Source organism: Labeo rohita, chromosome 18 (genome assembly GCF_022985175.1).
Source record: "Labeo rohita strain BAU-BD-2019 chromosome 18, IGBB_LRoh.1.0, whole genome shotgun sequence".
NCBI lineage: Eukaryota > Metazoa > Chordata > Actinopteri > Cypriniformes > Cyprinidae > Labeo > Labeo rohita.
The window spans coordinates 4,246,192-4,261,122 of record NC_066886.1 but is presented as its reverse complement, the minus strand read 5'-3'; the positions used below and the strand labels follow the sequence as shown (position 1 = coordinate 4,261,122).

The 14,931-nt window shown below is 29.9% G+C and overlaps 1 protein-coding gene across 1 annotated transcript in view; it reads right to left on the bottom strand.

Annotated features, from left to right (window-relative positions):
• Nucleotides 1-14,931, bottom strand: part of glg1b (golgi glycoprotein 1b) — a 62,116-nt gene that overhangs the window by 12,225 nt on the left and 34,960 nt on the right. Inside the window, exons 10-21 of the mRNA XM_051134797.1 lie at nt 13,611-13,712; nt 11,929-12,082; nt 11,521-11,658; nt 11,351-11,437; nt 10,381-10,443; nt 10,181-10,294; nt 9,089-9,177; nt 6,037-6,154; nt 5,751-5,843; nt 3,259-3,396; nt 1,149-1,272; nt 757-899 (exon numbers count right to left, since the gene is read on the bottom strand). Coding sequence (XP_050990754.1) covers nt 757-899; nt 1,149-1,272; nt 3,259-3,396; nt 5,751-5,843; nt 6,037-6,154; nt 9,089-9,177; nt 10,181-10,294; nt 10,381-10,443; nt 11,351-11,437; nt 11,521-11,658; nt 11,929-12,082; nt 13,611-13,712 — 1,363 coding nt within the window. The remainder of the gene's footprint in view (nt 1-756; nt 900-1,148; nt 1,273-3,258; nt 3,397-5,750; nt 5,844-6,036; nt 6,155-9,088; nt 9,178-10,180; nt 10,295-10,380; nt 10,444-11,350; nt 11,438-11,520; nt 11,659-11,928; nt 12,083-13,610; nt 13,713-14,931) is intronic.

Here is a 14,931-nt window from a genome sequence, read left to right as displayed (position 1 = left end):
TTTTTTTATTTTGTAAACTTTTTAATGTTAATAATTTTTTTGTTTTTTGTATTTTTGTTTTTGCCATTTTTTAAAAATGCTTTTACATAGCTTTAATTTGTTTTATTTCAGTTTTAGTAATTTTAACAAAACCATTTTATTATTTACTTATGTTTTTAAACATTTTAATTTTAGTAATTTTATGTGCTTTTGTAATTTTGTAATTTTTAAAAAATACTTCTATATAGCTTTAAATTGTTTTATTTGTTTTATTTTAGTTTTAGTCAACACTTTTAATTTTCAACTGAGTGTTTTAAATTAATGTTTTTAAATTAAAAAAGTTATTTTTAATCCAAAATTAGTTTATTTCAGCTTTATTTAAAATGATTTTTAATTTAATTTATTTTTAATGTTATTTTTTAAAATTATTAATTTTTTTTGTTATTATTTTGTTTTAACTTTAAGTTGATTTTTGCACAACGTTTAGGTAACATTTACAATTACATTTTTATTATTCTTTTTTTAATTTTTTTTAAGATTTTGATCTATTATTCATATTTATTTTATTTAAATTACCAAAAGCAATTTTTAAAGTTTTAGTTTAAAATAACAGCGCTGATATAAGTAACTATTTGTGCAATAAGCAAGATAATGTACAGTCAAATGGTCATTACCACAACAAAAACCCATTCTATAAACTATAAATTTGTTATAATACTTGGCTAACCATATATTATCCCTTACTTATTCGTTGCTAATATTCAGTGACACACATACCTGGTCTGCATACTTGAGTTTGAGGCAGGATATGACTTGACCCTCCAGTTCGTTGGCGTCACTGGCTTTATTGAGTATGCTTTGACAGAACTTAGGTATGTCTGCTTTACAAGCCTTCCTCAACACTGGGTTCAACCTGTAGTCTGAAAACACCAAGACAGCAAAGTAAATAAAACTCTAGCATTACAAAAGTTGAAATAATTTAATCATACTTTAAGAAAAAAATAAACTAGGAGGCCATTAAACATTAGATTCAAGGCCAGGTTGTAAAGACAGAAACTAGCCTTAAAACAGAACTCAAGGAAAGAGCTGCAAAACCAATAACCGACTCAACTAACTACAGCCCAGCTGAAATGAGCACATTTATTGGTGCAGATGTGTTTGGTCTTCACCTGTGTTCTGAGTGATTTGTCTCTTGGTGATCATCTGCTTACACTTGGGATCCATTAGCTCGCTGTTCTTATTCAGTTTTAGGCACTGGAGCACGTTCTTAGCATCCGACTCGGTGCAAAATCGCTAAACCAAGGGCAAACAGGTTAAGAACAACAAAGAAGAGAAAAGAAAGACTTAACTACTGACTGGACAGATCAATGGGAAACATATGGAAGCTTACAGGCTCTTCGGGAAGCAAGTATGTAGTCATTTAGCATTACACATAAGGCAGATTTGATCCTCCTAAAATGTCTGTACTCAAGGGCACAATAGTGATAGCTAATGGCTTGGTCATTTTGGCAAATGAGCCAGCAATTTAGTGATTATGAGGCCTTCGCGTTTACCGCTGCATCACACCGTTGCACTTCAGTGATGTAATGTTGCATAAAACTGATAAATGTAAAAATATTCCTTTCTTAAACTACACTACTGCTCAAAAGTTTGCATGTTGTTTGCACACCAATGCAAAAGTATTCATAAAGCAAAACTTTAATATTTATAAATATTATTAGAATTTAAAATTACCGTTTTTATTTTGATATATTTAAAATTGTAATTTATTTTTTTGACAACAAAGCTGAATTTTCAGCATCATTACTCCAGTCTTCAGTGTCACATGATCCTTTAGAAATCTTTCTGATATGCTGATTTCATAATGATATTAATAATAATAATAATATTGTTTTTGCGGTTTAATATTTTTTGGAAACCGTGACACACTTTTTTAAGTATTCTTTGATGAATCAAAAGTACAGAAGAACAGTATTTATTTAAAAAAAAGAAAAGGATTTTCTCTCAGTCTTAATTTTATGTGTTCTTTGCTGATTATATTAAGTATTAACAAAGCTATTTTTTATTTTATTTTATTTTTAAACATTTTAATATTAGTAATTTTATGTGCTTTTGTGATTTTTTTTTAATTTTTTAAAAACAATTCTATATAGCTTTAATTAGTTTTATTTTAGTTTTAGTAATTTTAGCAAAACATTTATTTTTTTAAGATTTTAATTTTAGTAATTTTATGTGCTTTTGTAATTTTTTAAATGTTTAAAAATACTTCTATATAGCTTTAGTTTGTTTTATTTTAGTTTTAGTAATTTTAATTTTTTAAACATTTTAATTTTAGTAATTTTATGTGCTTTTTTTTTTTTGTGCTTTTTTTATTTTTTATTTTTTTTTAAATAATTCTGTATAGCTTTAATTTGTTTTATTTTAGTTTTAGTAATGTGTGCATTTTTTCAGTATTGTCTGATAAATCTAAAGTACAAAAGAACAGTAAAAAAAGTTAGAAGAGTAAAAAAAAAGATTTTTATTTTAATTTTAATCAATTTTATGTGTTCTTTGCTGATTATAAGCATCAACAAAACTATTTTTTTACCTTTTTAAAACATTTTAATTTTAGTAATTTTATGTGCTTTTGTCATTTATTTAAAAAATAATTCTATATAGCTTTAATTTTATTTTAGTTCTAGTAAGTTTAGCAAAACCTTTTTTGTTAAAATTTTAATTTTAGTAATTTTATGTGCTGTCATTTTTTTGAATGTTTAAAAATAAATCTAATAATTCTAGCTTTGTTTTATTTTAGTTTTAGCAATTTTAACAAAACTATTATTTTCATTTTTTAAACATTTTAATTTTAGTAATTTTATTTGCTTTTATGATTTTCTCATTTAAAAAAACAAAAACAAAACAAGTATGTTCTTTCACTTTTAATCAATTTTTTGAGTCCTTGTTGATTATGAGTATTAATTTCTTTCAAAATATACATCTTACCCTAATCTTTTGAACAGTATTTGTTTATTCAATACTATTTCGCTCAAAGACAAGGTTATGTGATTTAAATGTTTAACACTCCTTTCCAAATCAGGTCTGATCTATCAGCCGCTTCACCCTGGCCCCATGTTGATCTTATTGAGTGTAAGTTAATTAAAACATGGGGGTTAAGCTATTACTATTGATCTTTGGCAATACAGAGTACGTTTATAACCATCAGATCGTTTTGTTTGACGGGAAACCTTTAGGAAATGTCATGATACGTCCGAAAGTTAGTTACCTGCTAATACAACTCACCTTGATCATCTGCTTGCACACTCTCATGAGCTGATAGTCCAGCTCCGGATCCATCATTTCGGTTTCCTGAAGCTTAAAGATCTTCTGATGACACACCTGGGACAACTGCTTCTTGTTCTCTTTGAGACACTCAATGATCTTAAAAGAAGAGAACAGAGACAGACAAGAAAAGAACAGGTTTTGAAGGTCTTCTCCAATAGTTTGTTAATAGGGCTCTATTGTACATTGCTGCAGCTTTTTATTCTTTCACTTATTCTGTCAAGTAAGGGTTAGTCAAGGTTTCCTGTGTATGGTCGTCGGGGCAGATAATAAAATGCATTTTTAAAATAACGGTCACGCTAAATTAACACTATAAACGGACAAAACATTTTCTATGCATTTCATAGTTGGTAGTTAAAGCTGGAATTTTGTTGAAGGTCTTGGAATTTCTTAAATGGAATTTTCATGTAGGTCAAAGTGCATGATTAAATGCATTAATACTTTATTGCATTATTAATATTATGTTTTTTAAGCTAACCTAAGCTGTTACATGACTAAACATGACCCTGCCAGGTTGCTGACTACTGAATAAGTGTAATTATGTAAACACGCTTGGCCATATGTTAATGTGCTCACGGTTGTGTCAACATGATTTATGGCTGAATCACTTCTATAGCTATGTTTTTTAATGGACTGGGTGAGAAAGTAAATCCCTACTTTGTATAACATGTATTTTGCATATGTGTAAATGCATGCCTCAAACTACCAGGCTTTGTATAACATGTATAACAATCCTTCTTTGTGTTTTGCATATGTGGTTTAAACCTTGTGGCTGTAATGTAGGGTTTTCCACAGGGTTTCCACATTCGACCAATTGATTTACATGACTTTTCCAGACTTTCATGATCACAGTAAGTGTTTAAGGAGTTTTCCATTTGTACAGGATTTTAGGTACTTAATTTTAACTAATACTTCATTTTAAATTTTAATTTAGGAATTAAATTAAATTTACTTTTTTTTTTTTTTTTAATTAAATTAAAACTTTACAATAAGTTTAAATTTTAAATGAATTAAAACAAAGGGAAATTTAAAAAAAATTAACTGTATATATATTTAAGTGGAACGCAAGATAGAATGAAAAAAATTCAAATAAGACAAAATTTTTAACATATACATTTCTGAATGTAAGATGACATTTCTTAATTCTAATTCTTAAGTCTATCATTTTATTAATGAACCCGTGCATATGTGTGAATTTTAAAAATGGCATGGAAAATTAAATTTCTTGGCATGGAAAAGTCATTAGTAAAATTATTAAAATGTAAAAAAATAATGGAGATATTTTAAAATGATCAACTTTTTATAGTTTTGTCACATTCTAAGATATTTTAATCAGAATAGTATTGCTATATGTGAATAACAAAACAAAACAAAAACAAAACAAAAAAATCCCCATAATTATACTACCAGTCAAAAGTGTTTGAACAGTAAGATTTTTAATGTTTTTTATTTAAAGAAGTCTCTTCTGCTCACCAAGCCCACATTTATTTGATCCAAAGTACAGCAAAAACAGTAATATTTTGAAATGTTTTTACTATTTAAAATAATTGCTTTCTTTTTTAATATATTTTAAAATCTAATTTATTCCTGTGATTTCAAAGCTGAATTTTTAGCATCATTACTCCAGTCACATGACCCTTCAGAAATCATTCTAATATGCTGATTTGCTGCTCAAAAACATTTATTGTTATTCTTATTATTATTATTATCATCATTATTATTATTATTATTATAATGTTGAAAACAGCTGAGTAGAATTTTTTTGATGTTTCTTTGATTATAATGTCACAAATGTTTTTTTATTTCAAATAAATGCTGATCTTTGGACCTTTCTATTCATCAAAGAACCCAGTAAAAATGTACTCAACTGTTTTAAATACTTATAATAATAAAAATGTTTTTTGAAAAGCAAATCAGCATATTAGAATGATTTCTGAAGGATCATGTGACACTGAAGACTGGAGTAATGATGCTAAAATGTAGCTTTGATCACAGGAATAAATTACATTTTAAAATATATTCAAATAGAAAACAGTTACTGTAAATAGTAAAAATATTTTACAATTTTAATGTTATTGCTGTACTTTGGATCAAATAAACGCTGGCTTTGTGAGTAGAAGAGACATAGTCATATGTAATTGCATTTAGTTATTGAAAATTCTGGAATTTACATTTTTTTGAATGATTTATAGTTATTGTATTTAGTTATTTTAATATAAATGGCCACTCCTAGTACAAAAAGGTGGTGGTGTAATGTTGGAGACTGAAAGGCATTTTTATGACCTGGAATTTTAAACTTTTCTTCTATTTCCAGGTGTTCATGACTGTGGGAATCTTGTTATATGAATCTTCTTTCTCTAACTGGACAAGTTTCATCATGCGTCTGCATGCAGCAGCAGCAGGTGGGTGCATAAAACTATCTAGAAAAGTAAAAGATCAAAGTAAAGTGTTACCTGAGCATTTCCATAGGCAACAGAGGAACAGAACTTGTTGATATCCTTCTTACAAGCATCATGCAGCTCAGGTTCCAGCCGAATGTCTTCTGACTGCAAATGAAGAGGACGGGGAGTATGACATCTGAACTTGGAATATAGCGCATGAGTCATATGAAAAGGTTTCATGAAACTTTAATGGTACTTTTAGGTCCTTGATCGAATAAATTACAGTCTACTTTTGCACAGGAGAAAGGGTCTGAACAATGTAGAGTGTGTGAATTTAACTTGAGTATAGTGAATTCACCATCTCCAGCTCTTCCACCCTCAGCTGCTTCCGACATTTGAGAGACACGCGTTGATCTTTCACATCCTGTAGAGTGTCGTTCCTCACTGTGGTGCTTAAACAGATGACCACATCCGCCCTGAAGTGGAAAAAACACGAAATGACACATAAAGAGGGGTGAAAGAGACACTGAGGCGGAAGATATAAAAAAAATATGCGGTTCAAGAGGATCAATTTGTACGGAGCCCCTTAAGGGACATGGTGGTGAAAAAAATCAGAGTGAGTGAAAAAAAATTCAGGGTGGGAGGAAAAATATTTTTCAGATTTTTTTGCGTTCTCTCGCAAAACATTTGCGTTCCCTCGCAAAACTTTGCGTTCCCTCGCAAAACTTTTGCGTTCTCTCGCAAAGTTTTTTATTCCCCCTCGCAAAACTTTTTGCGTTCTCTCGCAAAACTTTGCGTTCCCTCGCAAAACTTTTTTGCGTTCCCTCGCAAAACTTTTGCGTTCTCTCGCAAAACTTTGCGTTCCCTCGCAAAACTTTTTTGCGTTCCCTCGCAAAACCAGTTGAGTTCGGACAAACACTATCTGTTTACTTTACAGCTTGTAGTGGTTCCTACATTGCACGTTCGCAATTGAGCGACTCATAGAGTTTGATTCTGAACTTGGACTCAAGTAGGCTATTATATAAATACATCAAGGCACGATTTTGGTACATTCTAAAATGTAAAACACTGTAGGACCAAGTTCAGTACACACCTTATATACCAGAATAGCTCAGTATATAAACGTAACCCGCTAAATTGCACGTTAAGCGTATCCCCCAGAAAGAAAAATTAACGGGATAATAGAGTATAAAAGGCCGAACTCGGTATAGAGTTTGTTATACATTTTAAATGTAAGAAAGCAGGTAAGCCCCGAATATGAACAGAAAGCTCTCCAATGTACCTTAGCTTAATATAAGAAGACAATGATATAAAAAGCCAACATTTTATGTTTTATTAAAAATAGGCAATTAATGAAGTAATCCATTAAACTAGTGGTTCTCAAACGTTCCAGTAGGTGGCGGCATGTCACTGTCTTAATGAGCAAGGCGTCCCGTCATTCATTCATTCATTCATTCAATAACTAAGCAAATGGTTGTAGTTATGAATGGGTGATTAATCACGGACTCTCCGAATGGTTCAAAGCTGCAGATTAATTCAGAAACGAAACACCGCTGTTGCTTGGAGAGACGCCAGTTCTGTTGCGGATTTCGTTGGAACTATTATTATTTCGTTAAATATAACAAACATGTGTTTAAAATGTAGGCTACATTTAAAATGTCACTTAATATTACCCTTTTTGTTGAACTGCTATATAAAATAAATGTTGCATTTGCAGTCGTTTGGATATTGCATTCTCCTATTTTAAACATGAAAAACAATAACTCGCACAGGGTATTTTTCTGTATGGAAGACAGTTTTTATATTATATATATATATATATATATATATATATATATATTTTTTTTTTTTTTTTTTTTTTTTTTTTTTTTTTTTTTTTTTACAGTTTTTATATTTCAGCTGTTTGATCGCGCTGGCGCCTCGCAGCCTGTTCATTATTGAAATAATACACAGAATCACCCAAACAGATACAAACTTACACTAGTCAGTTCAAATAGTCTGTATTAGTCTGTGTCGTACAGCGTGAGCACCGGTCCAATCCACTGCAGCACATTTTTGTTCACTATGATTTTTTCATGTCGATATTGGAACGTACAAAGCCCGGTTAATTTAATGGTTTAGCTGCAAATACATTGTGAATATGGAAACATTTGGATTTGTGCTGAAGGAGAGCCATACGTGAGCCCATACTTTCAGTTTCGCTTTAAATTATTTCTTTTAGTTTATTTATAGCTATAAGCTTATACCTATTATTATATATTGCATTATATTATATGTATTCATTAAAAATGAATAAGTTATAGTTTTTTGGTTTTAGTTTTTGGTCTGTTCTGAATACGGTTAAATTTAAAGGATTTGCTGTGAAGTGCAGGGAACTAATGGCCTAGGCTATGTGTGTTTATAATGTTGGTATTATAACACGCTGTAGGCCTGCTGGTAGTATTATTTCTGAATAAAATGGGACTAACAGGCTACGTGACTTGTTTGTTTTATTTTTCCTTTCAAAAACTTATAATTTTTTTTTTTTACAAGCAGCAAACAAATTAACCATGGTTACTATACTTAAACCACTGTAACTACAAATACCGTCTTAATTCGTCCATTAGCTTCCATTAAGCGTTTTCTGTATCCTAAAGGTTTTCTGTGGGAAGAAAAGCAAGTTGCATTTATGACTGCTTTATTGAGAGTAATGCTATTAATATTAAAATTTTTATTAGTATGAATAGCATTTATTAATACCGAATTGGGCCTCCGCTGTCACTGTTTTAGTACATTAATCCACATTAAGCGTTTTAGGATTTTCCCAAATCGTGCCTTAAACTATAAGCAATTAAATGACTGTATTTCTATAATAGGCCACTTGAGTTCAAGTTCAGTATAAAACTTATATGAACCGCTCCGTTGTGAACATACTGAGCTGAGTAAACAGGAAGTGTTTGTCCGAACCCAACCGGTTTTGCGAGAGAACGCAAAAGTTTTGCGAGGGAACGCAAAAAACTTTGCGAGAGAACGCAAAAGTTTTGCGAGAGAACGCAAAAAACTTTGCGAGAGAACGCAAAAGTTTTGCGAGAGAACGCAAAAAACTTTGCGAGAGAACGCAAAGTTTTGCGAGGGAACGCAAAAAAATCTGAAAAATATTTTTCCTCCCACCCTGAATTTTTTTTTCACTCACTCTGATTTTTTTCACCACCATGTCCCTTAAGGGGTTCCGTAAATTTGTGTGAGCGAGAGAGAGAGCGCAACGGTGTCAAAATAAGAGGAGACACATAGACAGGCTGTGATGATTAAACCTCCATGAAAAGATGTTATATAATAAATAAATCATCATCAATATTGAATGACAATATCAAAACAGAGTTTATGCAGAATGTTTCAAAGGCTGAAGAAAGTTGCCAGATTTGTGAACTCACTTTTTCTTAATGTTGGGACAGAGTTTGAGTACGTCTTCTTTACAAGCCATTTTAAACTTGTAGGAGAAGCGGAAGTCCTTCATCTGAACCTGAAAGGCAAGAAAAGAAAAATACATATATACACATTACCAGTCAAAAGTTTTTGAACAGTAAGATTTTTAATGTTTTTTAAAGAAGTCTTTGATCCAAAGCAGAGCAAAGGCAGTACAATATTTTTACTATTTAAAATAACTTTTTTCTATTTGGATATATTTTAAAATGTAATTTATTCCTGTGATTTCAAGCTGAATTTTTAGCATCATTACTCCAGTCACATGATCCTTCAGAAATCATTCTAATATTCTGATTTACTGCTCAAAAAACATTTATTGTTATGATTATGTTGAAAACGGCTGAGTAGAATTTTTTCAGGTGTCTTTGATGAACAGAAAGCTCAGAAGAACAGCATTTATCTAAAATAGAAATCCTTTGTAACACTATAAATATCTTTATCATCACTTCTGATCAATTTAAAGCATCCTTGCTAAATAAAAGTATTAATTTCTATAATTTCTTTACTAAAAAAAGGTTATACTGACTGATAGTAATAATAATAATAAATGTTTCTTGAACAGCAAATCAGCATATTAGAATTATTTCTGAAGGATCATGTGACACTAAAGACTGGAGTAATGATGCTGAAAATTCAACTTTGATCACAGGAATAAATTACATTTTAAAATACATTTAAATATAAAGCAGTTCTTTTAAGTAGTAAAAATATTTCACAATATTATTGCTTTTGCTATATTTTAGATCAAATAAAAGCAGGCTTGGTGAGAAGAAGAGAATTCTTTAAAAAAATATTAAAAATCTTACTGTTCCAAAGCTTTTGACTGGTAGTGTATGCAAAATTCACAAATGTAATGGCAACTTCAAAATGGCAATTTTTGGCTGATGATTAATTAGCATGGTCAGCATATCCATCAATACCCCAAACCAACCCAAAACAACTCGGTACACTTTCTGCTGGGACAGCATGACATTTGGGAAAACATTTACTTGTCATCATTCAAATTTAGCATAGGGAAATTGGTTGTGAGAGTGTCTCACCAGCTGGAAATGAGTGACGCCCACAGCACATTTATCATTCATTTCCCTCTGATGTTTGTTCTGCACAAGGCATTCCAGAAGATTTCCTGTGTCTATCTGATTATCAGCTACGTCCTGGGAGGAAAGAGATCGACATGAGGAATTTTAGAGTTTTTTAAAAATAAATGTAATAATTAGATGTGTGTGGTGTCAGTACTAACGTGGCAGTGGCTCTGGATGACCGGTTCACAGGCTCGGATCAGCAAGGCTTCAATCTGAATGTCCTGTAAACACAACAGTAAGACCATAAATTAAGATAATCAAAACGTCCCTAAATTTAAATATGAGATCTTGCAATTTTAAAATGTTAAAATGATATTTTAATGTAACGAAAATGGTCACTTATGCTTGATCAAAAATACAAAAAAATTGTGAAATATTATTATAATTTAAAATAAATGTTTTTTTATTCTAATATAATTTAAAACGTAATTTATTCCTGTGATCCAAAGCTGAATTTTCAGCAGCCACTACTCCAGTCTTCTTTCACATGATCCTTCAAAAACTATTCTAATTCTAAACATTTACTATTATCAATTTTGAAAACTAATTCAATTTTAATGTTAATATATATATATACTACCAGTCAAAAGTTTTTGAACAGTAAGATTTTTTTTTAAAGTCTCTTCTGCTCACCAAGCCTACATTTATTTGATCCAAAGTATAGCAAAAACAGCAAAAAATTATTTAAAATAACTGTTTTCTATTTGAATATATTTTAATATATATGTTTCTTGAACAGCAAATCAGCATATTAGAATGATTTCTGAAGGATCATGTGACACTGAAGACTGGAGTAATGATGCTGAAAATGAAGGTTTGATCACAGGAATAAATTACATTTTAAAATATATTCAAATAGAAAACAGTTATTTTAAATAGTAAAAATATTTTACAATTTTACTGTTTTTGCTGTACTTTAGATCGAATAAATGCAGGCTTGGTGAGCAGATGAGACGTATTTAAAAATATTAAAAATCTTACTGTTCAGAAACTTTTGACTGGTAGTATATAAACAGTAAACGGTACAACAAAACAGTACGGAAGATCCTATCTCGCAAGCAATTTCTTTTATGACCTTATTAACTCTAAGGTTTATGTACATGCTGTGGTGTGGAATAGTAAACAAACCTCAGATTCCAGTTCTGTCAGGTTGCCCACCACATCTCTGCAGTTTGACACCAAGTCCTCAAGATGGTCCTGAAGACACTCCAGCTCCTGAGGCAGACAAACAAACTCTGAATCCCTGAGCTAGAAATGCTCATCATGTACTGATGCTCCTTCAAAAACTCATTTTGTACCTGTCCGTTGTCTGTCTTCTCACTGCACCATTTGCCTAGGTCAGTCATGCAGCGTTTCTGGAGCTCAGGGTCCAACTTTACATCCAAAGCTCTCTGGTGAAGAATTCTCTGGACTTCCACCTTACAGTCTCTGGTGAGCTGCATAAGGAAGTGATTTTTTTCCCACAAATATCAAATATTAGTCCAATTTTGAATCCAAAATCACATGCTTTCCAGTCTGCATGCTTGTTGTCTCATATGAAGTGAGCAAACACAGTTGACTCTTCCGTATGCAGGCAAACGCCCTGTCAAAGTGGGTAGTTCCTACTCAAAATAAACTGTAAAGTGGACCAGACTTCATGCTGATGGTCTCTTAAGTGTCTTAATGAGAACTGACATACTAAAATGCACTTTATTTGTGCTTCTCACCCGTCTGCCCTGTTCTTCTGTCCGGTAAGCGTGGCGGTACAGGCATGAAAACACAGCGCCAGGAGGCATGAGCTCACTGCTTTCATTCCAGCCTGGTGTGTAGCATAGTCTGGACGCGTCGTTCTGACATTTACGGTATAAGATAGGATCAAGCCTGGAGGGAAAAAAAAACACACAGGAGATAAAAATGAGTCACACGTGTAACCAGATTTTAACCTCAGTCCTTGAACTTGTGATGCAAAATATCAAAATGGAAGTAAAACTGTGTCTATTTCTGTCAGTTTTTATTATTTACTTTGATAAACATTATAAAAATAAATTTAAAAAAATTAAAAATTAAAAAAATAAATTTAAGTAAATTAGAAAAAACAATAAAAAACATTTTCAAATATCAAAAAACCCAAATAAATAAAACCACAACTATATATAACTACAAATAAATAATTTTTTTCTATTTTATTTTAGAAATATGAATTGCAACTAATACATTAAATAAAAAATAAATAAATAATAAAACAACTGTTTAATAAAGAAAAACTTGCAATTCAAAATAAAATAAAAAGTAAAATAAAACAAATAAACTAAAAAACAAAATAAATAAGAAAAAACAACTTAGTAAATAAAAGTTCAAAATATACCAAATAAATAAAATTGTGTCTATAGCTGAAAGAAATTAATGCTTTTATTAATTAAACTGATCAAATGTGACAGTATAGATTTTTATAATATTCCAAAAGATCTGTATTTCAAGTAAATGCTGCTCTTCTCGTTTTTGGTGTTTAAATGTTTTGCTTTCCACAAAAATATTAAGCAGCATGCCTGTTTTCAACATTATTAATAATATAACAAAGCTTAATATTTCTGGTGTTCTTTTGAACTTTCTATTCACCAAAGAATCACGAAAACTAAAATGCGTCATGTTTCCACAAAAATATGAAGCGGCACAACTGTTTTCAACATTGATAATAATCAGAAATGTTTCTTGAACAGCAAATGAGCATATTAGAATGATTTCTGAACGATCATGTGACACTGAAGATGCTGAAAATTCAGGTTTGCATCACAGGAATAAATTGCATTTTAAAATATATTCAAATAGAAAACTGGTATTTTGAATTGTAATAATATTTCACAATTTTACAATTTTTATTGTATTTTTAATTAAATACAAGCATTTTTAAAAATCGATCTCAGAACTTTTGAACTTTAGTCGAAATTTAGTCACAATAAAGAACAAAATAACAGTCTCTGTAGGGTTGTAACAAACAAAGCATCAACAGCCAGTCTGTCACAATGGCCCATCAAACCAAATTGCTGCTTCAAACTGTTCTAATTAAAAACCACTTGAATCTAATGGGCTGTGAATGAAGTTATGACCATCTAATGGTTTTATTATAATGACACTGTGTAGGCATCCTGTTCAAACTGAACAGATGAGAGAGGCACACAGCGAAGGTCGCATCACGCACGCGAATCAAACCGTAGACAAGTGCTGAGCTATTAAACACATACAAAGACGACCTCCGACTGACTGAATGGATTTGAATGTTATGATTACACAAATACACTCAAAAAAACAACAACTTGAAAGCAAAAGAGGGGGTTTCAAGGGTCTTATTTTGTGTGAGTCATCAGGTAAGGTCAGGTAAGGAAAAAGGAAATGTAAAGGTTAGGTTGATTACTTCCAGTCTCTTGAAATGAAGTACTGCAGCTCTAGAAGACGGTGCTCACAATCCTGAACCATCTTCTCTGTGTAAAGGTGCTCCATTAAACAAGATAGAATCCTATAAAGACAAAAATACATGTTTTTTCATATTTAATCCACCAAATAAAATGGACACAGAAATGATCATTTTCAAACAGTAATAGCAAATTTGTATTTTGAATATATATATATATATATATATATATATATATATATATATAATTTTAGAAATATGAAATAAATTAAAAATAAAAAAACAAAAGAAAAAAATTATAAATAGAACTTAAATCTCAAAATAAAAGTAATTTAATAATAAAAAAACAATTTAATAAATAAAATTCAAATATTAAATATAAAACCAAATAAATAAAATAAAAAACGAAATAAATAAGAAAAAACAATTAAATAAAACCAAATAAATAATTTAAAACAAATCTTGTGTAGGACCATTTTTAATTTTTACTGACAAATTTTATAAAAATTAAATGACAAATGAAAAATAAATTCAAAATAACCAATTAGAAATTAAATAAAGGAGAAAAACCATCATAATAATATTTTAACAACATTTTTTCAAATGTCAAAAAAAACCTCAAATAAATATAACTACAGCTACATATAACTATAAATAAATACCTTTTTGAGTCTTTTCTGATGAAGGACCACTTTTTTCTATTTTATTTTAGAAATATGAAATAAATCAAATAAAAAAAACGAATTACATAAGAAAAAACAATGCAGTAAATAAAACTTAAAGCTCAAAATAAAACCAATAAATAAAATAAAAATCAATAAGCAAACAAACAAATAAATCCCTTTTTTGAGGGATGCAGGATGAATTTTTATATGTACTTTGACAATTATTATAAAAATGAACAAATGAAAAATAAATAAAAAACAACCAATTAGAAATTAAATAAATTTAAATAAATATAAATAAAAACATAATGACAATAAAAAAAACACTTTTTCAAATATCAAAAAACCCAAATAACAACTATATCTATCTATCTATATATATATATAAAACTATAAAAAAAATACCTTTTTTAGTCTCTTCCGATAAAGAACTATTTTTTCTATTTCATTTTAGAAAAAAAGTAAAAGAATTAAAACAAAATACTTTAAATAATAAAATAAAATAAATAATTAAATAAGAAAAAGCAATTTAATAAATAAAACATAAAGCTTAAAATAAAACCAAACAAAAACAAACAAACAAGCAAACATTCCTTTTCTCTTCCGATGTAGGACCATTTTTATTATTTTGACAATTTCACATTGACAAATACTAGAAA